Source organism: Onychostruthus taczanowskii, unplaced genomic scaffold (genome assembly GCF_017590055.1).
Source record: "Onychostruthus taczanowskii isolate IOZ18803 unplaced genomic scaffold, ASM1759005v1 scaffold58, whole genome shotgun sequence".
Taxonomy (NCBI): domain Eukaryota; kingdom Metazoa; phylum Chordata; class Aves; order Passeriformes; family Passeridae; genus Onychostruthus; species Onychostruthus taczanowskii.
Genome location: NW_024503457.1, coordinates 3,947,214 through 3,974,018, shown reverse-complemented (window position 1 = coordinate 3,974,018; position 26,805 = coordinate 3,947,214). Strand labels below are relative to the sequence as shown.

Genomic DNA, 26,805 nt, shown 5'->3' with positions numbered 1-26,805 from the left:
ATTATTATGCCAAAGAGAAAACCAAGATCAAAATCCACTTTCAAAATCAAAGTAGCATTTACGTTTGGAAAATTTATCTTTTTTTCCCTTGCCCCACATCCTGAAGGGCAAAATTGTGAAAGGCAGGATTTGCAACATCTTTTGCTACACCTTAGGTACTCACAGTTAATTTTTATCATATCAGTAGGCATCAGTAAAAAAGCAGGCACGTTGGAAGAGAAAAAAGAGTGAGCAGTGGTACTGCTGCTCAACCTTTGTAGATAATTCATCATTTTGAATGATGAATGGCAGGGGACTGCAGAAGTATCCAAGGATGGGAAATGTGCAACAGGGTGACTGAGCAATCCTGGCTCTCCCCCAGCCCAAGCAGGTTTATGCAGCACAGTTGAGTAAGAAAACAAAGGGAGCAGAGGTCCTGAGCCTGCTTACTCCAGCTCCTAAAGGCACACAGAGACACCTTTAGGACAGGAACTACTTTACTTGATCAGATGAACAGACTGCTCAAGTTGCTGGAAACTTTCCTTGTGCCATTTGCTGTGGCAGTTTGTTATGGAGATGGGGGAATTCAGCATCTGAGCACACTGACACAGGCCCGGGGTTGTGGGATGGCTGTGCTGGGTCCCAGGGCAGGAGGGCTCAGCCAGGGCAGGAGGCTCAGCCAGGGCAGGAGGGCTCAGCCAGGGCAGGAGGGCTCCCTCAGGCAGCTTTGCTTTCTATTTCCCTTTAGAGCACAAAAGCCCACAGTTCAAAACTGTCAATAGAAAAGTAGCACGGAAACATTTTGCCTTAACATGGTACTGTCCAAATAAAACCTTGTATGCTAGCTCTAATAGTTGCCTGATCTAGGTATTTCTGTTGTTTCCACCCTCTAGAAATGTTGTCTTGAGCATTAAACCTTAACTTATGCCAATGCATTTGCTTTACGCTTTCTGTAGTTCATCTTGTCTTTTTTCCTAACTAGAACACATGAAGATAGAGTTTCTGTGAAAAACATTATACGAAATAAAGACAAATTTTCCTATATTGGTAGGAATTAAATCAATAGCCATTAAAAAAACATGAAACAAAATTACTGGGAAAGGTTACCTGATTAATACTTTCTTTCTTCTCTCATAATCTAATATCAGCTACAAAACCAGACTTAGAATAGCTAGGAAATTATTTCAAATTGTTTTAGCAAAGCAAATCTTTACTAGAATGACCAATCTACAGAACAGAAACCTATATCAAGCAGTTTCTGTGCACTTAAGAATTTGAAACTGGAGTCACCGTTACATTGCAATCAGAGAATGAATATGATTTATGTGCAAATGAACACATATTAAATTCAAGATAATTCATTCACTGATGAGTAAAATGCTTGTCTTGATTCAGTTAAAAATGCCACCACTGATGATGCACTATCAAGTCTCCTGGGATTTTGGTAGAATCTGAGACTTCACTGGAGTCCAACAGATTATTAAAGCAATTTTCAAAAAATGGAACAGAACTGTACTTGCTTTACATTTTCTAAGACAAGAAACAGAAGGAAACCAAAAAAGGATTTTTTTTTTCCTGGTGCAGGGTTAGCTTTATTATCAGTGCTCTTTTAAGCCTCCACAACATCTAAGAGCCCCAGATCATCCCAGTAACCATTACTGCAGTTCCTGATTTCCTTCTAGCAGCAGCACATCTCAGCTTTACTCAGCTCATTCAGACAGCACTGCTGCATTTTGACCCAAGTCTGAATTGATCCAACCCCCCTACTGGCTGAACTTCTCTACTTCAAGGAGGTGCAGTGCATATGCTCTGCTCCACCTGTGTTTTCACTCCTTTTAGAGAGATTTTTTTAAAAATAGCTGCTCTACTTTTCTTCCATCCCATTAAATTAGGTGCTGAGTGTGCGATCAGCCCCCTTTCCTCTGTTTCAGACTCCTATTGTTATGTAGGGCAGCACTGGGGCTTCTCAGGGCAGCTCAGTCTAGTGTGCTTTTCCAGACAGTATCACTCTCTGGCCACCCTTACACAGAAAAGAGAAAAAAATTCATCTGGATTCACAGCTGGAGAAATGCTAACGACTTTGGAGCCAGCTTAATCAAGTTTTAGTCCAGTAGGCATTTCAAACTGGTAAGAATTCCTCTTTGCAAACATCAATAAAATCACTTGGATAAGAACAGTTAAAAATTATTATACATTTAAAGACATCAAATTCACTCTAAAAGAAAAAAGCTAAACACAGCATTACAGGAAAGGGAACAAAAGTGAAGCAAATTTAGGTTCACTGTTCAACAGTGCTGACATTATAGGAATTAATCACATATTTCTTTTTATGAATGCTCTTTTATTGCTTAAGCTGGAACAAGGTCATTTCATCTATTAAACAGCTGTTCTGAGTGGTATGAGAATGATAAACCTAAAATACATAGCATACTATGTGTCATAAAAGTTTATGCTTCCTGGTAAAAAATGGTGGAATTTACATAGATCAAGACTGTCAGAGCTGTTTGAGCAGCAAGAACTGTTTTTACATCAAAGCCCCTGTTTTCACAAATCCTCTTTCCCTATACAGTGACTTCATTGGTTTCTCAAGACACAGACAAACTCTCTCCACAGAAATGCATAAATTACAAGGTTTTTTGTAGTGAAATTCTACCTGTAGGGTCTGGAAGATTGTATCTGTCCATCAGGGATGTTCAGCTATTTGATTTGAGCTAATTCTTCAACAAGAGGTCCAGAAATTGCCTGTCCTTTTCACAGGGCACATCCCACCTCACCCTCTTCACCATGCACACACCAAAAACTAGATTCCTTACTGAGACTTTCTATCCTGTGCTCCTGCTTGCTAGGAAGAGTAATTGACATCTTTATTGTTCCACAAACACGTTTCATGGGTCATAAGGTTTACTTTTGTTTTCATCTGTGTGACAGAAACACTTTAATTACATAAAGAGCACAAGAAAACAAACTGGCAGTTAAAAAGTGCCCTATTATGCACCTATTCCCATGTGCTGTTCCCAAGCAAGATCTGAAAGGAACCACATCCCAAAAGACTGCCATTTAATAAGACAGAGAACTTAAACTGACTTTGTGGCTTCAGTCTCTGACTCAAAAGCATGGTGATCCAAGCCTTTAAAGACTTCAGTATTGGAAATAAGCTCTGGTGGTGGAAAGATGTATTTTCATTCATATGCATCTTCTTTCTGTTTCTATTGAATTTAAGCTTCCAGAAGCAAACTAAAGTAATTCTGGTTGCCAAGGAATCTCTCCAAATAGAAATCAAAGAATCTCATTCAAACTTTCTCCCCTTTGTAACCAATATTCCATTTCTGTCTTCCAATGAGGTGAGAAACCTGAGGTGGATAAGACCTGAGCCTGGTACAACCAGTGGACCAGCACAGAGCTGCGTGGGAGGGAAGAACTACAGTGCTGGGCTGCAGGTGGAGGTACTTGGTGACATCTCTGCAGCTGTGTCAGACAGACACAGCCCTGATGATGGAGCACAAAGATTGCTACAGACCTGACTGTGCTACCCATTACAGCTTTGCCAGCTGAAACAACTTGGCAGACACATCTATGAAGAGTGTAAAAACATTTTGCACAATAAAGACATAATGTCAGTGGCACAGTGGCACAGACTTCTTTGTCATTATTACAGGTATTTGCCAGGACATGTCAGCTGTAAATACATACATGTACATGTGTGAGCATATATTACAGGTTACGTATTACATGGTTATTATTTCATGGTAGATTTCTATATTAAAATATGTACATATAAATAAATATTTGCATGTCTAGCTGATAAATCTGTGCTGGTAAAATCTGAAAGCATACACCTATAGGCATGTAATATGAAATGCCAGTCCATAAGGAACTAGATCAGGGAAGAGCTGAAACACCTCCCACACTTCCTTTGGTAATTCACACAGTGAAAGCATCTATTTTTGAGTCCTTGAACTTCAAAATTCTCCAGCACTGTTGGGAAATTTATGCTATCTATCTTGAGGCATTTAACTCGCTGACAACACTTAGATGACGGTTTCACGCCACAGTGAGCTGATATAACAGATTACTCCTGGCAAAAGGGACAAGCCTTGTTCCCTCCTTCCACAGATTCCTCTCTGCCCTTACCCACGCAGCCCCACCAGTTAACTGTGCTATGTCTGATGCTCACTTGGCTGTGAACCTTTTTACTCACTTAACCAGTGGAGAGTATTTTTATCTAGGGCAGGGAAGAGCAGCAGAAGGAGTCAGCAAGACAGAGGAAGGAGCAAAGGAGGGAAGAGAAAAGAGCTCTTTGTGTCAGTGGGTATTTACATTTACTATAAATTGGAAACCCTCCCATTAAATGCACAAGGTCAAAGAGCTGCATAAAGAAATCCAAAGTATTTTACTTAGTCTTTATTCATGGACTATTTAACACTAACAATAGAAAAATGTCTCTCATAATATTATACTACTAGAAAAAAACTTTGCCACTTCTTTACATTTTACTTGCCCATGGAACTTTCTTCTTTTAATTTTACTTGTCTTCATTTTGGAAGATGCTTTCATACCCACCGATATATCACCTATCCTCCTCCTCTGCAGCTGAAATAACTTAGCCTTTAAAACATTTCCAGATATTCATCTCACTTCTACTCCTGTTTTTGTGGAATATTTTCCTGCATTAGAGGGAATAACACAGATTTCCCAGACCTTCCATGGATAAACCACATTCCAAATCCCTTCCAAAAAGGGTTAAAAGGGGTCTCAAAGCTGATTCCCGCAAAATAAGGCAGCTAATACCCAAGACTACACCAGGCTTATGGGCCATCTATACATAGGCTGCTCTGCTCTCAACTCGAAATTAGACAGAATTATAGTATGTTATCTTCTGTAATATCCTCAGTATTATAGAAGAGAAATATAATTGTCACCTAACACAGGATTTTTCTTACCACACTTTAGCTAACTACAACTCCAGAATCTAGTGTAAACCACCCTTCAAGGTCTCTTCCAGAACCTAAGGAGAGAGAACAAGATGCCTCTGAAGAGCACCTCATTACAGTCTTGAAGAACTAGCCATGAGAGCAGGAAGACGTTCTCAAAGAATAAGCTGCTTGAACTTAACAGCTAATAAGATGCTGTTATATTTTGAAAAAATGCAGATTCATAAAGAGGAGCCACTTGAGTTCATTCAAGTGTCAGTGGCAATCTATTCTGATTATCTTTATATAAATCTTGTCTGTTTCTGAATTGTGCAGTTAGATCACACCACAAAACCTAGCACACATTTATGCCTGAAGAGGTATTAGCAGGTCTTTTCCATTTCAATGATTTTAAAGCTGCTAAACAAGAGAAGGATGATTACTAATTTCTTCCATTCTTAAAGTTTTTACCTCAGCGTTAATTGTTTTTCTCTGAACTGAGTGAAATATGAGCATACAAATCAACACTGAAAGAAAAAAGTGCTGTTAACTTTGTCAGAAACTTGAGTTTAGGAGAGAAATAATACCTTGGTAATTACAAAGATTACCTTTACATTTTCTGCATTTCCCCTGCAACAGTAAAGGTTGCTTGCATTTATTTGCACAGAAACATCAAAGATAGTCTCAGGGGATCTGCAGAATTTCAGTGGTCTTTCTTTATCAAAACAAGCTGCTTTAATTAGCCTAATATGTGATATGAAATCAATCAGTAATTAGTATCTTTGATCAAAATCTGCACTAAAGCTAATTTCTTCAGAATGTTTGATTTGCAAACAGCAAATGAAACAGAACATGTTTGAACAGAGCTAATTAGGTGTATATCTAGCAGTATTTTTGAGGGGGTGTATATATTAATAACCATCACCTTTATATAAAATGCCCGGTGGGCATTTCCTGATGGGCATAATTTACAAGATAAATTGGTTTTGAAAAAAGTGAAAGATGTTTGCCCCTTCTGAAAGCTGGCTCACACGTGTACCTGCTTCAAAAAATCCTCTATTCTGAAACAGATGTAAAGTCCAATGTTAAGAAAATAATCAGAGATGATATTAAAATCCTACCTCACACAATGTCAATGCAGGACAGGGATGCTTGCACTGTAAGGGAAGTCTATCAACTGAAAACAAAGAGAAAATTACTGCTTTGTTTCTCCAACTTCAGCTATATTGTCTTTTTGACACTTCATTTGTAATCTAACTCTTGTTGACAGAGGTTGGGAAGCAAGCATATTAAGGGATGCTAAACTTAGCATCCCTTGAGAAGCCTGAATAAATAGCTTTGCCTTTTCTGTCTGTGTGCAGAGCTCCATGCCTGTACCTTCCTCATGTTTTCAAATTTGGCTCTGTTGGAAGCTTTGCCTCCATCTCTCTGAATAAGTCAAGGACCAGGCTGAGCACTAGGTTTACATCTGAGTATATCCTGGACATGTCAGTGAGAAAACTAAATGTTTTAGCATGAAGAATACATGAGGAAGACTCAGCAGTGGATGACTTCAGGTGTCAGACCTGCTGCACACAGCTGCTTCCATCCTAATTACCAAGGTTTGTGCTTACTCACCATCCCATGAGGGGTCACTCCTGCTCCAACGACCCCTCCCCATCCTCCCTGTGTCATTTTTTCTCCTGTACCTCCTCCCATGCCCTTCCTGGCTGCTCTCTGCCACAGCTGTGCTGCTGTTGTAGCTCCCCCAGCCCCAGTGAGGGCTCTTGCAGGCAAACATTCAAACCCTGGCAGCTATGATGCTGCCCTTGAACCTCCCCATGGCTCTTGTAGGCAGCACAGCTTCAGTTTGCTCATTTTCAGCCTTGCAAACAGCAGGGCTGGGTGAGGCTGGCACTGGAGGGACGTGTGAGTGGAAGCTGTGAGCCATTGCTCGGTTTATGCATTGGCTTAGCTAAAACTGCACGCATGGTGTCACATCGACGTTGCACATTTAGGGAGTGATTCATTTCTGGCTGCAAGCTCGTGCCACCTCCACATATTTTCTGAGAGAAACCTCTTACAGCGCTCCCTCAGCACTACTCACTGCTCTCAGCGCAGCTCAGCTGCCAGGAGCCCCCTGCACACCCAGCCTTCCCCACTCCTGTATGTAATTTCAGCATCTCACTTCCTAACTGGAAATACTTTGTACTGTACTGTAAGGAGATGACAACCAAGCAAACAAGCAAGAACACTTTATGTCTTACAATCAAATTCTTTTGATTTGAGCAGTATCATGTTTTTCACCCACCCAGCTGGACTAAGTGTGCCTTTGGAATGAAACAACATCCAGCTATACACTACCTTTCAATCCATAACCTGCCCCGCAGAGTGCAAGAGAGACAAAAAGAGACAGCGACACATTATGCTTGAAATGCATTCTGTTTGCCAGTTAGAAACATCCCAAATCAGTGCAAATCTTTAGTCAAAAGGAAATTTTGTTCTGCTGGTGCCAAGCTTTGCATAACAGAGCCAAGCACAAATGCTAACAGCTGAAGTGAAATCATGCTAGTCAATGAGGCAGAGCCTGCTTCTTCAAGCAGCAGTTCCTTTGAATTAAGGCTTATACCTTGGTCAGCACATTGAACTCCCACTGTGGGCTCTGGGATGCCAACAAGGAGGTCAAAGAAGTGCAACATTATTAATGCCATGTTTTAAGAACAAACCATTGTCCACTCTGCCTAACTGTGCTTTTGTTCTTTCTCAAACTCCACGCTCATCAATTACTGAGGTCTGGGGTTTTGCTGCACTGGTTCTGCTAATCATTATATATTTTATGTTGCATTTAGCATTTCATCAACCATGAAAGAATCTGGACTTAAAATGGATGGGTCACAGTGAAATAGAGCTTCAAGACAACAAGAGAAATAGATTTAAGTAGAATGTTCAATTTGAAATAGACTTTTTTCCCTAGTGCAATTGACTTTGAGTTCATTTTCAATTTAAATAACAAATAAAAAATGAGGTATTGAGTCATTACAGCTGCCAGATAACTGCCAGAGCTACACTGGGTTAAACTCAAATTATACTGCAGAAACTGCTCAGACGTAGTCTAGTTAAAATAGAATTAATTGAGTAAGCAATTTCTTTTCCTTTCTACTCCCTTTTTTCCTGCTGCAATGTATGTAGTTTTTAGGTACAGGAATATAACATTTATTCTACATTTCTGTGCTTAATTCCGATCTTTACAATCTTACTGATAGTTGTAAATTTGTTAAAGCTGGCCTAAACCCTTCTAATTAAATATACTCAGTTATGTCCCAGGGAATAACTACTGCCTTCCACTGTAAACCCTTTCCATCTCATTTCCACAACTTTTAAAACCATCAGCTCAGCCTCAGCAAAGACAGTGTTAAAAGACCCTCTGTGGATGGTTCTCAAGGCAAGACGCATAATTAAACTTTCTAGTTATTCTCTTACTCTGTTCTCCAGAAACCAAATCTTCCAACAGCCAAATCATCTGTAAATGCTATAAGCAGAAAGCACTTTTCCTTGTTCCATGCTACATGTTACAAGGGAAATGTAAGCAGGCACTAATCCCAAGCATACTGGACACTTCTGTCTCCTCAGTCCTTATGTAAATGGCACAGCATGTCAAGGAATACTTTCTTTAACTGCTGCTCACCCACCTTATGACTTTTCAGATATTTTACTTTTGCTAAGGACAGAGGTATAGAAAACCACGAGGCAGATTAGAAGAAAAGTGAAAAATCAAACAACCCTAAAATGTTATGCCTGTTATTAAGGTAGTATGAATGCTATGGAAGATAAAGCTATTTTCATCTGCCCAGCATTGAGTCTGCAACTTGGAACCCGCTGTTCATCCTAGTCTCTGATGTAGAAACCAGGAGCAATAGTTCTTAATTAACCTGTTTTGTTAGTAGCAAAATCAGTGACACCTGAGCTACTGCAGATTTTTGTGTCACAGGTATGTCCCATTTGGATTCTCCACTTTTAAATAGTGGTGAGCTGACATTGCAGCCTTTACCACTGTGGGGGAACTAAGTCGTAATTCTCTCCTCTACCCACCTGTGAATTTTCATAAAACTTGATGGAATTTCACACCTTTGAAGTCTCTACCTCCCTCCTGAATTTGCCTGAAATTGGTCAACATATTCAAAAAAGGGAATAGGGAACAGAAAAAGACAGAGACAAATATCACAGCTTTATAAATCTTATTTCTTTGTGAAACCCAGCTAGAAACAGAAGTTAAAAGCAAGGGAATTCTTGCAAATACACTACTGACACTTACAGGTAATGCAAAAAAAGAGTGATACTATGAAGGAGTGATATTATGACTATTTGTAAGTAAAGTAGTTACTTATTAGCAAAATGCAAGCTAAATCCTTCAGTTCCTCCTCTGAGCTTAACACCACTCTTGATTTATACCAGAGAAAGCTCTGCATTATGAAATTAATCATATTTCATTATGTTTGGCTATAATCAGTCTACTGTGAGGTGCCCATTGGACCATGCTATTCAACCAATATTGTTACTTTTTGCAAAGAGAGGAAGGAAATGGTGAAGAATTTCAACAAATTCCTTCCTCCTTCTTACACCTTCCTTTGCTCAGATGCCCCAAAGACTTTCTATGACTTCCTCACACAAATAAAATCAAAGTATTTGGGAAGCCAAGGTAAATCTACATACAAATCACACAGTATCTCAGATCCTGTCTGACATAGCCAGGCAATCTTAACAGCAAGAGCTCTGGGTTTTTTTCTCCTATTTAAGAAATATCATTTCAGGAAAGTGTTCCTGACAAACTTCTTGCACAGGATGAGATTATCTGCTAGGGTGGAGCCGATCATGTAGCTTGTTGCTGCTCAAACTTCTATTTTGCACTCTTCCCTCCTTTTCCCAGTTACATGGTCCTGGCCAAGCTCTGGCACTTAAGTGATTCTGTCCTTGGTCAATTCAACTCACTAAACCAGCAGGAAAGTAAATTCAGTAAAACAAAGTAAGCTGCTTTTGTTTTGCCTTGTACAAAGGAACTTACTGGCCCACTCATGCTTCTCTAAAGCTTCTCAGAAGTGGTGAAACAAATGACTAACATTTTGAGGCAGATGAAGCAGTTTTAAGTAAACTGGAAATCTCTGCTTTTCATATTTAATAAAGTCTGATACAAAAAAAAATTAAATTAAAATTTAATCAAACATTAAAATTAATGTTACTTACTATTTGTCTTCTGTTTTCTACCAGGTAGATGCCAACAATCCCTAGGAAAGATCCAAAGCCAAGCTAAGGCAAAGAACAAAACCAACAGAAATGCATGAGGTCAGCTTATCTGGACAACATACCAACACACACAGCGATATCTGAGCTAATGCACCACACAGGTGGGCTAAATGGGGTGGGTCAAGGGAAAAGGTGGAAGTTACTGTTGGACATAAATCATATAATGTAATGGGAAATGGACAGGACTGCAGCTCTTTCATAGTTCAGTGCAAAATTTGTCACGCAGTAAACAGAAGTCTGTATAGACACGCATCTATAACCTGACTACTGTTACCACTGTCATGTACAGTTTTACACACTGTAAAGCAAAAAACTAAGTAGGAGACAAAAACACTTATATTTAGTCCACACATCATAATTTTTGAAAATTGCAAAGCTTTAGGCAATTGCAGGCAGTTTTTCTCAAAAAATTTATGTGTTCCCCAAAGTTCAAACCCTTAGAGTTTTACCTGTTTGATTTTAATGATTAGACACTATCACACAAGCCAGAGAAAATCCTTGCTAAAATGCTAAAAGGACCAGTACAGTCAGCTGCATCACCAGCAGCCACAGGAGAGAGAGGAGAGGGAGGGACACTGAAGTAAGCTGGCCTTAATGTTCCAGTGTTGCTTCAACATGGGGATGGTAGGAAAAGCCTCCTCCTTATGATGGGCCCATGAAGGTTTGGAGCAGTAGAAACTCCTTGGATTCCCAGTTCCAGCCCTCCTCTGTAATGATTCCTCTGAACTGAGCTCAGAGCCTCTCCTCCAAGCACAGATTAAGTTTTTAAGGACTACATGTCCCAGCCAAGGGCTTAAGCAATGCCCGTAAATTCCTTGCTGTTACGCACAGCTGCTCACAGCAGAAAGCAAATCCCCTGCAAGCACTTTAGCCACTCAGTATCACAAGAGGAATCCGTCACTCACTTTCAAGAAAGCGACTGCAGGGAAAGGAGATTTGTTCTTGAGTGCTTTGGGAAATTTATGTGAAAGGGAGATGCAAGGACTAAAAGCAGAGACTTTGAAAGAGTGGGCAAGTGCACCCATGCTGACAGCTAAATAGCAGAGATACTTGGAACGGTGAGCAAGGACACTCTGTTCAGGGGACAGCAACTTTGCAAATTAAGATAACTATATCAAAATGACATCTGGTTCCAAGCCCCATTTTTCATTCCAACAGGAAAAATCCATAAAGCCTCATTTATGGCTGATGCAGGGAACACAAAATGAGTAATATCCATGCAAACAAAAAGAATGACCAAACACAGAACAATAACAATTAAATCAGAAGGAGCAGAATCATAGAGATCATAATGAAAGCCACAGCATTACTGAGATTGTTTTAGGGTCATATGAGCTGGTTTTTTGTCTTTTTAGACAACAGGTTATTTGGGAGTTCTGGGAGTCCAGGCCAGTATGGTGCTGGGGACCCTGTTGAAAGGGTATATAAATACCAAACAAAAATAATACAGAGTAGTCACAGAGAAGTGACATTAAATATTTAAGTATAAACAATATTTATAAAGAAATAAGGCTGAAGCAGTTTGGACTCTGTCTTTGCAGATCATTCCAAAAATGCAAATTCCAAACAAATACCCAAGCAGTAATCTACTAAATGCAGACACCTTCCAAAGAGTAACTGTATTAACTCATCTACACACAGAAATATTTTATGTTCAATTACTTTGGATGCATAAGTTCAGGTAATACCTGGCACTATAAAGATGTATTTAGAAAAAAGATTTTTTTCCAAAACAAATTACAAGTGACTACATATGCAGGGAAATTAAGGCACTTAGCTCTTCTTGAAGCCAGTGGGAACTTGGCAGAAGCCAAAGCATACTATGGATCTAACCCTAAAGACCTGTTCTGTAAATACTTCTAGAAACAAGTAAATCTCTGCCAGTGGATAGTGTTACTCATCTTCATAGGTGTCTTCAAGGCAGGATTAATTCTGCATGGTTTTTAAGACCAAAATTGCTTACCTTAGGTCAGTGGAGGTTTCATCTCATCTACCAGCTGTGAAATTAATATTTTACTACTGAAGTCTATGAGAACTAGACCTTATTTTAAATTTAAATTAACACTGTCTGTCCTCATATTCTTGCTTTTCTCTGAGCCCAGCAGTTAAATATGTAGTGACAAATTCACTCCCCTGGTTTAGGTATCTGAGTCTGGGATCAGGGCTATGCTGGCTTTCTAAGCTCCCTCTGCTGTCAGCAGAGAAGAGAAGCACATTTTGAGGGCTGTTCAGGTCATTCTGAAGGAGGTGATGGTGAGAGGGGATTCTGCCCCTCTGCTCTGCTGGGATCCCACCTGGAGTGCTGCCTTCAGTGGGGCTCCCAGCATAGCAAGGACATGGACATGGACATGTAGGAGTGAGGATAGAGCAGGGCCACAAAGACAATCAGAGGCTGGAGCACCTCTCTTATGAGGGCAGGATGAGAGAGTTTGGGTTGTTCAGCCTGGAGAAGAGAAGGCTCTGAGGAGACCCAATTACTGCCTTCCAATTCCTAGAGGTGCCTTCCAAGAAAATATAAAGACATAAGACAAGAGATAATGCCTTCAAACTGAAAGAAGGCGGGTTTAGATTAGATGGTAGGAAGAAATTCCTTACTGTGAAGGAGGTGGAACAGGAATAGGATGCCCACAGAAGCTGTGAGTGCCCCATCCCTGGAAGTGTACAAGGCCAGGTTGGATGGGACTTTGAGAACCTGGTCTAGTGGAAGATGGCCCTGTCCCTGGCAGAGGAGTTGAGACAACCTTTAAAGTCCCTGCCATCCCAGAACATTCTATGATTCTGTGACAGTCAGTCTGCCAATGCTGCACTGGAGTCAGTCACTTCTGGCAGTGAGGCAGAAACATAACAGTGCTGTCACACACCTCTGACCAGGCTTTTGCCAAGATACCATGTAAGATTTGCATAGCACTTTTAATTCTTCCTAAATGTTTGTGATATTTAATATCTTGATGACATTTACATTGGCAGTTACAAAGGAAAATTATAATAAAACATTTCATTTTCAAAGTATTCTAATAAATTCTTGCTTTTCTATCTGTTTATTAATGAAAACAAGATTTTCAAAAAATATTTTAGCAGGTGATGTTTTTCAGATGAATGAGTAGACATTCCATTATTCCTACAAGAAATGACATGCTTAAATAACCTGTTTTGTACCCATGGGTTTATTACTTATTATACTTATTAAAAACAGCAGTTTAAAAATGAAACTTTTGTCTAGGGATGAATGCAGATAATGTGGTCTTAGAAAAGATTTTATGTCAAATTTTGGAAGAAGAGACCTTTATCAGTATTAATCCATCTATTTGAGGTTAATGAAAGAGAAAATCATTCTGTTAAAGTCTTATTCCTGGAACTGCTTTTTGCTCTATTTTTAAAACACCACTCCTTATAGATCATAATCCTAAAATTATCTTTCTGAAAGTCCTGCTCTCAACATAACACTAAGATGTAAGAGGAATTGTTTAGGAGGAACAGTTCTAACTCACAAATTATTAATGGTGTATGCACAGAATCAGAAGATCCATATCCCTCTTCCCTGGGCATTTCATTCCATAGAGAGCAAGAAATTATAGTATCTTATTTTGGCAGTAGTGGAGCGACACATCTGAGTAGTGTCTAACTCTAAATATGTGAATTTCTTTCTTCACCTTGCAGCCTCTACCTCCCCTTGGTTGACTCAGCCCTTCTCTATTTGCTACCCATACTCCTTGTATTTGATATCTTTTTTTTTTTTTTTTTTTTTTTTGCTCCACACATTTACACACTTTGGGATATAACTGATCCCTTCTCCTGAGGTCAGAAAGGGCCTGGGGGTTGAACCAGCAAGGGGCTGGCAGGGTTACTCCTCCCCAGAAGCCACAGAGGCACCACAGGGCAAAGCAGGCAGAACTTGAACCTTGTGCCTACTGCAGAAAGGCTTTTAAGCAGCCTGTTCCCAAGGCAAAATCAACACTAAGGATTTTGTAAACAGGATCTTGTACAAGAGAACTGGCAGAAAGCCTGCAAGAAAGGATGTTAGGAAGAAGTCTCCACATGTCCTTTTGCAGGGCTTTCCCTGCCATGGACACAGCAGAATTCCTGGCACACAGACACAAGAGCGGAGTGGCTTTTCCTCCCATCAAAGCAGTAAACTTCTAAAAGGTTGTTCAAATCCATCCCATGCTACTGTCCAGTCACACAGACACCCACCTCCAATGGAGACCTGTGGGGGTCTAGTACAGGTTTTCACACAGTTGCCTGAGCCCAGCACAGTGCAGTGCAGCCTTGAACTCCTTCCATTCCCTAACAGCCTCCCTTTGGGGCACTTCAGAAAAATAATTTACCCCCTGCCTTACAACACACGGGAAGTAGATCAAAACAAAGCAGCATCTCTCTCCCGTGAAATGACATGGTACTAATGTTTTATTCTTTATTCTATCAGAGCTTCCCATTTACAGCTGATAATAATTTATTTGGATGTACCTAATATTCTAAAATGGGGTTTTTTACTTACAACAATGCCTGGGTAGTAGCCTCCCACAGTAACATTTTCTGTTCGCGTGGTAGCTGCCAGACCTATGGTGAGTATGAAAACAGACACCACCAGCAGTGCAACTGTGAACCAAAGGGAAGTCTTCTTCCTTTTTGCAAACTGTCCTGTAGGGAGTGAGGTAGGGAGAGAGGAAAAAAAAAGAGCTTTTCATTGCAATCATGGCAGAACAAATACAAAATGATGAAAGATTTTCTTTTGTTAATCTTCTCTGTAGATAACCCTCTGTTGTTCTCCCACTAAGGAAAATTGCTGCCAGACAACAGAAGGAATTAAAACCCGCAGAGTTAGCTGGAGTATCACTTAATGCACACACATTGGGTACAGGCATGAGATGAGTTTTTATTAAACTGAACTCTAAGTCAGTGACAATGATAATTATGCCTTATCTTCAGTAACATTTTTAATTGTTGTTCACGTTGGTAAGTGAGATCCTGCAGGCTTTAAATTCTTACCTGTGTGAAGTGCCAATTTGACTTACCTGGCCTGAACATAAAAATGAATATTTTAAACAAGATTAGCAGGCGGTCTGCATGCTAAAATGAAAATGAATGTGCTCTTCATGTTTACTGGGGTAAGAAATCTGCATCCTTGAAGCAAAGCTGTAACAGAGTTTATCAGGTGAGATAAACTTTTTCTAGCAGAGGCTGCTCAGTGGAATTCTTTCAGTCTCACTAGGATTTGGGTCCAGATACCCCAAAGTGAAAACCAGCACACTCATCTCCAGCTTGCAGCCAGCTCCAAGGCACTTAACCTTGTCACCCAGTGGCAGATCTGAGCTGTAGCCAGAGGTTACTCACACCAGGGCCCCAGCCCATAGCACAGACTTATGTACGACTAAAAAAGCCATTAATACATGACTCTAACTAGCAAAAGACACCCAAGTGAATCAAACTGTGGTCCCCATTTTTGGTGTTCTCACTTTGGAGTGCGCAGGATCATCCTGTAACAGTGGGTCATGCGATGCCATGGTACCATACACTGCACCTGGGCAGGATGGAGCTCCTGAGAAAGCAAACCTGGCCACAGCAGGGGCAGTCTCTCTCCCTCCGTGGCCTCAGGAAGCTGCCTGACTGCCCAGCCTCGGGAGAAGGCAGAGTGTGTGATGTGGCACTGAAGCCTGGAGGCAGCAGCCCTCAGCAGCAAGGAGGAGGTGAGAGGGGAAGGCAGGCTTGCGTGGGTCAGGCTCTGGGGGCACTGCTGGAACCAAAAGCAGGGGAAATGAAGGAAAGACAAAAAGAAAGCAGAAGCCATTTGCAATGAGTCACTTGAGTTTTGTGGCCATTTTAAAGTCACGTAACTCAGTTAAATGTTTATAGTTCAAAATCCAGACTAGATTAGTGATGTTTGCAAGCCAACTCAAATAATTTCAATCACTAAATAAATGAATTTATAATAACAAACTGTGTTTGCTGACATTTCTCCAGTAGAACAACCAGTCAAAATTATTCCAGTCTTTTAGTATGAAATACAAGCAACTTTTCTAAAGGCAAATACCATCTTACAAAAGTCTCTTTCACCTGCATGTACAAAGTTTTCCTGCTAAAGATAAAGAAATAACTCCTAAGACTCGCCAAACACCTCTCCTCCAGCCTGTGTCTCTGCCATCTTCCTCTGGCAATTCCCTGTTAATCCAGGAGGGCACATGGAAGCAGAGAGGTTCTTTGTTAGCAACCAGTTTTTCACCAAGTGTGTGGAGTGAAGATGGTTCTTTCAGAGAAGGCAGTTCACAGGGCCAAGAGGGAAAACTGGATTTCAGATGTACAGCTCCCCAAGTCATCTGTCATCCCTACAAATTAAAATGATTCATTCAATGTATCTTCCAGATTGTAAATAATATCTGATGCCCTTGCCATACCTTATCACCTTTGAAAAGTCATGGAGATTAAAGAATCCCGAAAACTGAAGAAAGACAAATGCTGCACCTGTTTTTAAAAAGGCCAAAATGAAGATTCAGGGGATTATAAACCAACCAACCTCACCTCGGCTCCTGGGATGCTGGGACAAAGAAGGTGGAGTAAGTCTTCTTGTAAGACATTTCTGGGCACAGAAGGAAAAGGTGACTGGCAACAGTCAGGATGGATTTACCAGAGCCAAGTCATGTCTGACCAGCCCAGGTGCCGGCTATGGCAAAAAGACCGGACTTGAGGAGCACTGGATGTCTTTTGCCTTAATTCTAGCAAGGTTTTTAACATAATGCCAAGTTGTGAGCAAAGGAAGGAACAACACATTGCAATGATGCAGGTAAGGGACTGCCAGGCTGCAAAGCAGCTCTGCTGGAAAGGACCTGGGGAATTGGTAGATGATGAGCTGATCATGAACCAGCAGTGTGCCCTAGCAGCAGAATCCTGGGCTGTACTAACAGGAGCATCACTAGGGGATCAGAGGAGCAACTACACCCATCTATTCAGCACTTTTTAGATGACACAATATTGCACTCGGTTTTGGGCCCTCAGTATAGGGAAATACATAAATTAACTGCAATGAATTCAAGAGAGGACTGCAAAGAAGGGGCTTGCTCAGCCTGGAGATGAGATGACTTTTGGCAGGGGTAGTTGCAGTCTTCCAATTCCTTTGAGTTGTTGTCAAGAGAACAGACTCAGGCTTTTCATAATCGTGCACAGCAGGAGGCAAAAAGACAGCAGACAAACTGAAATACAAAAGTGTTTCAGACTGGGTATAAGAAGGGAAAAAAAAAAATCAACATTAGGACAGTCAAACACTGGAACAGGTTGCCCAAATAACTTGTGCCCACTCCAACTTTGGAGGTTTTCAAGATTCAAGCAGAAAAAGCACTAAGCAACCTGGTCTGACTTCATAGTTAACCCAGCATTGAGCAGGAGGCTGGAATTGCAACTGAGGTACCTTCCTACCTGAATTCTTCTATGGTTTCATGGTAGTCAAGACAGCTAGACTAAGAGTGGGTTGGGTATGTGTGCTCATACCCACTGACATGAAGCTGCAGCTGCAATGTAGACATACTCTAAAGGGACACAGGAACACAAACCTTCCCAAAGCCAGTGGGGCACATGCTTCCCAGCCAAGACTTCTTGAAACCACTGAAAAGTGCCTGAGGAGCCAAGCCTCCACAACTTCCTCAGAGTAGCACCTGTACTGGCAAAGGTTGACAAGACTGGATGGAAATAAACTATGGTTCCAACCCTCCCTCCTGAGTTCTGATTATAAATAAGGAATGGCATAAATATGATTGCCCTGACTGAGTTGCTGAAAAATGTCTTAGGAAAAGCATGCTCTTATTTGTAATTGGAATAAATCTGATGTGGATTTAGTAAGACAGAACAGCAAAAGATGTCATTATTTGTAGGGACATTTTTTGTTATGAACTACATTTTGACATTGAAATTTACACATGCTAGAATAAATTTATGAATGCAATACTCTTCAACCCTCATATTTATTCATCTTTTACCACCGGCAGCTCAAAATAGAGGGAAATATCCAATTGTACGTCCCCTTTTTCATAGTCTAGGAAACTCTGACAAATAACCATGCTGCCAGCTATGAACTCCACCCTTAGGAGACATGACTTATGTGCAGGAGCACAGAAAGGCCCTTTCAGGAGAAGAGGCTGGCACATGCAAGGACTTATTCTCAAAGACTTCCACATGCTCAGAGAAGATGGATAGAAATCAGCCTAAATTTGTTTTTATCATGGCTGTTTGGTTTTCCTTAGTCACAACAATAAAAATCTTTGCTCTAGCAAAGTATGTATAATTATACGCATATAAACCACCAGCATACTGGGAGGCCTATAGCAAAGCAGCTTAATATTTTCAGAAGTTACTGCTGCAAAGGGTTCCCACAATTAAAAGGCTTCCTTTTGCAATTTCAGTCATGTTGCGTCCCACCATTTTTCAAGCCTTTGTTTAGTGCTGTTTGTGGCAGTTGCCATGCAGTTTATTTGGGTCTGTTTTTCACGTACCTGCCAGCCAAAACCCCATGCCAGACTCAGAAGCCCTGTCTCCAGCTCAGCCTGTGTGCCTGGCCCAGCTTTCTTCCCTGACACTCTGTGGCAAGGCTTGGACTGAAGGCTGGCCTTACACAAGAACAGCAGTTAAATTAAGAGCAGAGGAAACATTGCAGTCAATTATTTGTAGCCTGAATTTTCTTCCAACACCAATGTTCCTGGAGTGCAGGAAATGCTTAATGGAGGCTATTCGCTTTCCAATTTTTTTAGTACTGAAGTAAGTCTCAGAATAATTTTGACATTTATTACCTTCAACTTCTTCAGCAACGATTTGGTATGAATATTATTAAACTCCTAGTCAGGACTTTAATGCAATTTAATTATAATTTTAAATTCTTATATTTCATACCAAAAACCAAGCTTGTAGGAAGAAACCTTCTCCTATCCTTATTAGCATTAGCATGGGGTCAGTAGCGGGTGTGAATATGTTATTAACATCTATTGGCAATATTCTTCAGCAGTTTTGGCCAGTGAAGTATTGACTGAGCCTTGGGCACTGAGTTTTTTGCAGTATTAACTGCAGCAATAGGCACTACAGATAAATTAGAGAGGTAACAGAACTTCCACATGACAGGCTTGTGCTTTGCCTGGCGCAGACCTAAACTGCGAACAAAAAGGAACAGCCACAGAAACACTCTCTGCTTTGCTCACTAAACATCTGTCAGGAAAAGTATCTGCTTGATACTTTTGAGAAAATGCCACCAGGAAGGAAGGGAGACACCAGACTGCTGCCTCCTTGGGACTGAGAAAGGCCTGTGGGGAGGGAAATTGAGATCACACTTCAGAGAGCAGAAAGAAAAAGTGCCTGCTGAAAACCACACTCTGCTGCACTCAAAAGAAAAAAACTCTGTCTGTTCATCAGCTGAGAAAACAAAATTGTATTACAATGCTCTGTTTGCAATGGGTGGGGATTAAATTCAATTTATAGGAAGACTATGGAAAAATAAATGGTTTTGTGGGGAGGGTATGTATGAGATTGCAAAGTGGTGAGTCTAATCATGAATAGTAGGGTCTGGATTTGAACAAAGCAAAGAGTAAGTTTAGAAGGGGAATGAATTAATTAATGATGAAACATGTCTGTGGCACAGAATGTGTCCAGGGCCCAAGGGAAGGAAAGAATAGAATGAAACAGCATCTCTCCACCTTGAAAAACCTCCATACGATCTGCAACTGAACTAAAAAAGTCTACATTTAGACCAAAGAAATGATACTTTGCTAACTTCACTACTTCTTTTAAAATTTATCTTCAGACATCATAAAGTTAAAAAGTGTGGCATAATTTTTGGTGAGGAAAAAAGTCACTGTAGGATGTAGCGGTTAGCTGGGCTTATAATCACATTTGCTGAATATTAGCACTACATAATTCCATACCTTCTTCTTTGGTCTAGTTATGGTAATCAAAATGGAAACACTTTTTGCAAGTAATGCCCCAGCCCGATGTTTATTTGCATCTTACTATGAGAAAAAGAAGGAAACTTTTGTAATAGGAAAAAAGAAGTGCATTTTTGTTATGTAATGGATACTACTAAAATTGTGACATGTTTCCGAGAGTGGCATTAAGCGCACAGAAAAAGATAATTTAAGTGGAAATTCACCACAGACAAATCTTAGTACCAAATGTATCTGCTGTTTTGCTGCTACTGAGAAAATTTTTAGGAGACTTTTGGAGCTAGATTATAAATTTTTAATTGCTGCAACACTCACTTCAGTGCCATATCTCTCTCAACTACAGTTTTGTGTATTTTAAAAATTGTTTCATGCCAGTGAAATTGAATTAATCCTATATTGCCTCTGAAAATTAAACGTGACGGATTGAGATGCTTAAAAGAGATGCTCACACCTGCTGTTGGTGATTGCTTTCCCTTTTCTGATTAAATGCTTGACTTGTCCAGAGTGCTGAACTAATTAAACCAGATGCAACAGCATTCATTTCAAGCCACAAGACAGCAGCTTTTATCAGGCCCATCTCTTACCTTTTTTATTAATTTGTTGAGTAAGCTCCTACAAGTGCATTATATCTTCAAGACCACGGGAAACAGTTTACAATTCTACTACAAAATATCCATACTGAATAAAATGAAAAAGCAATCCCACAAGCCCTGATATACTATGTAGCAGGGCTATAGTAAGCCATACCATGCAGTATCACAATGACCTCATTGTTTTGGCAGCAATTGTTTCACCAATAAATAATTTAACAAGCAGCTAATCACTAGTTTAAAGCTGGCATAGAGATTCTTCTTTTCCAATGACTACCTGAAAATGTTTTTAAGTTACAGCACATCTTCCACGGCCACATTTTCAACACCAACATAATTTTTCTTCCAAGTTTAAGACAAAAATAAGATCTGGTACATTTTTCACACAGCTGTTGTGATCCTTGAGTGCATAGCAAAGTCTCTGCTTATCCTTCCAAACGCTACACAGCGTAATTGCCAACAGTAAGTTCTGTATTTTCTAAACTTTAACAAATTCTTCTGGAATAAGGAAATACTTGACCTTTCTTTTGCCTAGGTGTTTGTATTTCAGGACGTACGCTGTAAACACAAGCCATACAATGAGGAGAACCCTGAGGACGGGAACGAGCCCAAGCCCTGTCCCCAGCCCGCCCCGCACCCGCGGGCACCGCCGCCTGCTCCGGCGCGATGGCTCCTACATTAACCTTCCGCGTCCCGCACCAAGCTATTCCTCCGAATGTTAAACCTCCAGCAGAGGGATTCGCCCAGCGCAGCTGAAAGCTCTGAAGAAGAGCCGGTGTTTTTAAACACCTCGGCGAGCGAGCGGATGAGCGGCGGCGATCCCGGGCTGAGCCCCCGCTGCACTGCCGCTCTGCGGGGCACAGCCGGGGCACAGTCCCAGCCCTCGCCCTCCCGTCCCGTCCCGTCCCGTCCCGTCCCGTCCCGTCCCGTCCCGTCCCGTCCCGCCGACTGAAGCGCCGGGGCAGCCCGGCCGTCCAGCCCCGCCGCGTCCCGGGGCGCACGCAGCCGGCGGGGCAGGCGCCGGGCTCACCTGTGGGGTCCAGCACGGCCAGCGGGCCCGACACGCCGGCGGCGGGCTGCGGGGCCATCATCTCCCGGGGCTCCCCGCCCGGCCCCGCTCGGGGCGAGCGGCGCTGCCCCCGCCGCGGGGGAACCCCCGCACAGCCCGAGCGGCCCCGCTCGCCGCAGCCCCCGGGGCCGGCCCTGGGGAGCCACGGACCAGCCGTCAGCTGCTTCATTCGTTATACGTCCTACCCGTGTCTCAGCCTTGGCGTCACTCCTGGATTTCTTCTTGGCCAATTTGACACCTGGTGGAGATCAGAATTGTCCAAACTTTCCTTTCAGCTTTCTTCTTCACTTGAAAATATATATTTATATACAAAAAATCAGAAATAAAATGCAACGGTAATCAGAAATACGAAGTAAATTACTAAAGTTGGCATCTCAGAGACATAGGTTAAGGAAGGTGTAGGCTAAGATAGGACATGTCAATAGTCAAGAGATGTCAATAGTCAAGAGAACAGGGCTGTTCTTTTTCTCACATGGTGTCTATCAATTTCTCAAACTCACTGTCTCAGTTTTTATTCTGACTCTTGTCCTACTGCTTCCCAGGAACTGCCAGCTGTTGCTTCTAGTGCTGCTTACTGCAGGGTTGTGTGAAGTCTGCCTGCAACAGTCTAGCAACAACTGAGAGGAAATAGCCAAAGGCACTGTGCTGTTTTGGTGTCCGCTATTCCTTTTGTCTGATTTCCCTATAGCAGAGAACATAATAATTCTTTTTTTTGTGAAAAATGTTTTTGATAGGCTGCCAAGTGCTTTGCTTATGTTGTGTTCTCCCACTTGCAAAAAGCACAAGTCTACTTAACATTCTTGTTTTTCTTCTGTTCCAACCTCTAAATGTATATGTATATACAGTCTTCAGTCTTTGGCAGATTTCTCCAGGAAATGGTTAGATGAAAGGAGACAGCTTTCTCAGGTACTACCCCTGTAGTGTATAAAGATAAGTAAGCCAGGAGCTACGGCCAAACACAAGTCCAATTTTTTCTCTTTGTCTCCTCTAACCTGAAGAGGTAGAAGAAAGGAGAAAAAAATAGGGTGGAGGTAGTATTTGTACTATTAATTACTAGTTTTTAATAGAAATTAATTAAGTAATAATTGAGAAAACAGAGATGGTGATGGTACAAATAACAAATTCGTTTGAAAGTGGTAGTCGATAAGAGTGATACAAATGCCCCAAAATCTGGTAAAGACTCTTGGGTTTGGGGATGGCTATGAGTAGAAGTTTTCATCAACTGTAAATAACAGCAAGGTTGGGGAAGACTGCAATTCCCTAGACAGACGCAAAACAAAGACCATACACAGCATTTATTATCATGTCTGATGGGCAATAAACCTTTTGTTTACCAGCAGTCACTGTTCAGACTCAACAGCCTAAAGGGAAGCTGTTCTATAATTCTTTTCAGTAAAATATAAGGATATTATAAATCCTTTAAAAACTAATTTGATCATAAAATATATCTTTGATGAATGACTAATATTATTTACTGCAAATTTCTCAAGAACCAAGAATAGATCTACAAGAATATGCTACAGTCCTGGATATCAGAGGGAAAACACTAAGAAACTATGAAAAATGATTGATGAGGCTGCATGGACCTAGCATTTGAGCATGGAAGAATCATGGCCTTACTTTAAATCCAAAATGTAAAATCATGTATAGCACTTACATCCCATAAAAGAGGTTGGAATAAATCAAGAATAATTGTGGAGCTAGTGGATAAGTAACTACCTGAAAATGAATGGACCAACAGGAAACAGGAGAAGTACATTTTGCTGAGTTGGAAAATGCGGGATCAGAGAAAAAAAATGGATAAAAATCTAGCTGAACCAGGTATTGCAAAGAAAAGGATTAACATATAGCAAAGAATTCTTCATCTACATAAATAGAAATTATTCAAAGAAGCAAGATATGTGGTGGTTAAATGCCAGGGATGAGATTAAGGCTGTTCCAAATATTGCCTCAGTTTTCAATTAAAAGAAAAAATTAAGGTGAGAGAGTATTTACAGAGAGCATAAAGTAAGCTAGATAATGTAAAAGATCATATTAGCATAAGTTAGGCTGTTTCTTGTGACAGGTCCTGGAAAATCACACCCCAAATGTTGAAAAAATTGGTGTCTGTCTTGTAAAAACCTGAGCAACACTTTTGATAAATCAGTAAAGTTGGGGTTGAAGCACTGTTATTGGAGACTGCTGGAGAATAGGAAACCTGTCTTCTAAAAAGGCAGAGGGAGGGAGAGGAACAGCAACTCCATGCCCTGTTAATTTGACTGAGAAAATTCTTAAAGGTAAGTGAAAAATGCATTCAGCAACATTATGCTTCATCAAAGTGAGATCATGTCAGACTACCAAGAGGTTGGATAAGGTGATTTCTCTGGCAAAAGCATTGCAGTGAAGCAAATCTCTCTGGATGTCTGTGCATTAATAGGGTCCTTAGAGGAAAACTCTTAACATGGAGAGGACAGCTGCAAGTGTGGGTCACCATCAGGTATGGGGTATGTGTGTTTGTGGCATGTTTGTCAAGAAAATGTTGGCATTCTCACCCAAAAAGTGCCTGGTTAGCACTAAGCCTGAAGGCCTCCATCATGTCCTTGATGATTTCTCCTGCTTTACTGTGGCACACTGCAGGTTTGAAGGATTTTTGCCTTTTTTCCTACAGTCACCACTATGGTAGTGCATTCTTTGGAAATGAGATTGGTCACTCGTGAAGTTTCGATTCTGTGTGTTCCTGAAGTATTTTCCTCTTTATTTTGAACATGATCAATCTGTTTGATCTTTCTTTTCAGGTCATGTTTTCTAGGCTAACAGACATGCCCTTTGCTTCCCTCCAGCTCTGTGTCATCACACTCTTTGTGGGCCACATCTTTCTTTAAGGGTGATGCAAAATGACTGGGCAATATTCACAGAATCACAGGTTGGAAGGGACCACAGTGGATCGCCTGGTCCAACCTCCCTGCTCAAGTAGGATCATTTTAGACTGCGTTGCACAGGATTGTGTCCAAACAGTTCTTGAATAGCTCTAGTGCAAGTCACTCCACAATTAAAACAATTATTTTTCAAAATAATTTTGAATTGTAAGTCTGTCTACCAGCATAATTTCTCTAAAATACTCAACAGTTTCTCCCAACTCTATATCCTCTGCAAATTTAATGTACTTTATATTCAAGGCCATCAGTGACCATACTGAACAATATCAGACAGCGCATCTGCACCTTCTGTCTTCCAGGACCATTGACAGGTATGACTGTCCAGCTACTTACTTCATCTCCTCAGTGCTACTGTAATTTACACTGTTTCTCTGTAAAGGGTCTGGTACAGGCTCAGAAATCAGTCACAGAGACTACCAGAGTGAAGCAGCTTAGATGGCCCCAATGGCACTTAGATGGCACTTAACTCCTCACCACAGTACTTGGACTACTACTATTCCTCAAAAAGTCTGGGAACTGTCTCCTCCTTTCATTATTGGAATGCCCAGCAGAAAGATAAGCCAGTCATTGCTGAGGCAAAATTCAGGATGTTTAATAAGCTGACTTGCCCAGTCACACAGGGTCATGACAGCAAGGCAAATAAATTTCTTTAGTTCATATAAATAGTATTTATTGACACAGTCTAAATATAAATATAAATATTATATAAATATACATATATATACATATACATACATATATATATATAAATATACATATATGTATATATATACGCACACACACACACATATATATATACACACACACACATATAAATAGTATTTACTGGTACAGTCCCTTGAGAAGTACATTGCATTAGTTCAGCTGTGCAGTATAAGGGAATCATGCAGGAAGTGAAAGGAACAACAAAATAGCCCTGAAGCTGAGATAAATGGCCGCTGAATATTTAACTAAAATATAGCCATTAAAAACAATTTCTGGCAATTTTCTTCAAAAAATCTGCTTCCTGGTGCCAGTCAGAATCCAGGGTGTGTTTATTAGCACAAGATTTAAAAGACTGCCTGACTTCTTTAAAAGGGACTTGAAAAGGTAAAGCTATTTACAGCATTGTTCAGAGGCATAGGAAATAAGTGAATGGCACATTCATTTGAGATATATGTTTGTCAAAAGCAGGTTTAGATTCTTTAATTGCCTTCAGTACACTTTTCACCTACTAATTTTTGCAGTCAGTTTTTGAATTCTATAAACTTTCAGCATTCACAGCATGTTGTGACAAGGAGCTCCATGTGTGCTGTGTGAAGATATGGGATACCCCAATGGGAACAAGAGGCAAACTGAAAAGAGCAAGATAAAAGTCAAGTTAAATGTCAGGTATATTTAAAGTCACAGGAGAATATACTTGAGGACAGGTACATGGCCCTTACTAAAACACCCCAACAAAACAACAAGCAAACAATTGCCACATGATACCAAAAGACATTGTGTTATTTATATGTTAATAAAGCTAGATAATGAAATGTGTGGATAATGTACTGGAGACCATTCTTGTGCTGTAGCTCATAACCACATCAAGACAACAAATTTCTGAAAACTGAAGTACAGAAAAGGTTTTCAGAGAAGTACCTGTTTTTGAAATATTGTCATACTGATAGAGCCTAAGTTTATATGAGCTGCATATGTACCTCTCGAATATGGTTAATAAAGGTGTGTTTGAAAGGTACCAACAATAGCCCATCAGAAGCATGACTGAAGAAGAAAACAATGTAGAAATGTCTACATAGTCCAACCAGTCCAAACAGGAACAGATCATCAATTTTTGGAATGCATCAGGAAACTCCTCTGGAAAATGCCTCTTAAATTTCAAAATTATGCCATCACCAAGAGAATAAATCAATCTGGAATGCAGATGTAGTAATGAAATTTTTATAACAGGCATAATTTCAATTATACTTCCCAATAGTTAGCATAAAGTTTGATTAATTATTTTTCCTAACTCAAAGCATCTTTAAAAAATTCCTTTGATAGCATAGTGAATTATACTATCCCTTCAAATTAAGTTTTTTGAAGCCCAGAAGTAAGCGAGACACCCTGTACATTTTCTCATGTCAGTTGGTGCCTTATTTAGCCAGGTGCCCTCCATCCATGTCTGCTGTAGTG

At 40.6% G+C, this 26,805-nt stretch overlaps 1 protein-coding gene across 3 annotated transcripts in view; it reads right to left on the bottom strand.

Annotated features, from left to right (window-relative positions):
- TMEM255B (transmembrane protein 255B) overlaps positions 1–21,802 on the bottom strand; it is a 66,995-nt gene extending 45,193 nt beyond the window's left edge. The window contains exons 1-4 of one of the 3 annotated variants that reach the window (XM_041418121.1): positions 21,695–21,802; positions 14,662–14,804; positions 10,107–10,147; positions 6,011–6,066 (exon numbers count right to left, since the gene is read on the bottom strand). In XM_041418121.1, coding sequence (XP_041274055.1) covers positions 6,011–6,066; positions 10,107–10,147; positions 14,662–14,696 — 132 coding nt within the window. In that variant the 5' untranslated portion in view covers positions 14,697–14,804; positions 21,695–21,802. Of the gene's footprint in view, positions 1–6,010; positions 6,067–10,106; positions 10,170–14,661; positions 14,805–21,694 lie in introns of all 3 variants that reach the window. The other 2 variants (XM_041418119.1, XM_041418120.1) reach the window with 2 other exon arrangements.
- Between the last annotated feature and the right edge of the window lie 5,003 nt (positions 21,803–26,805).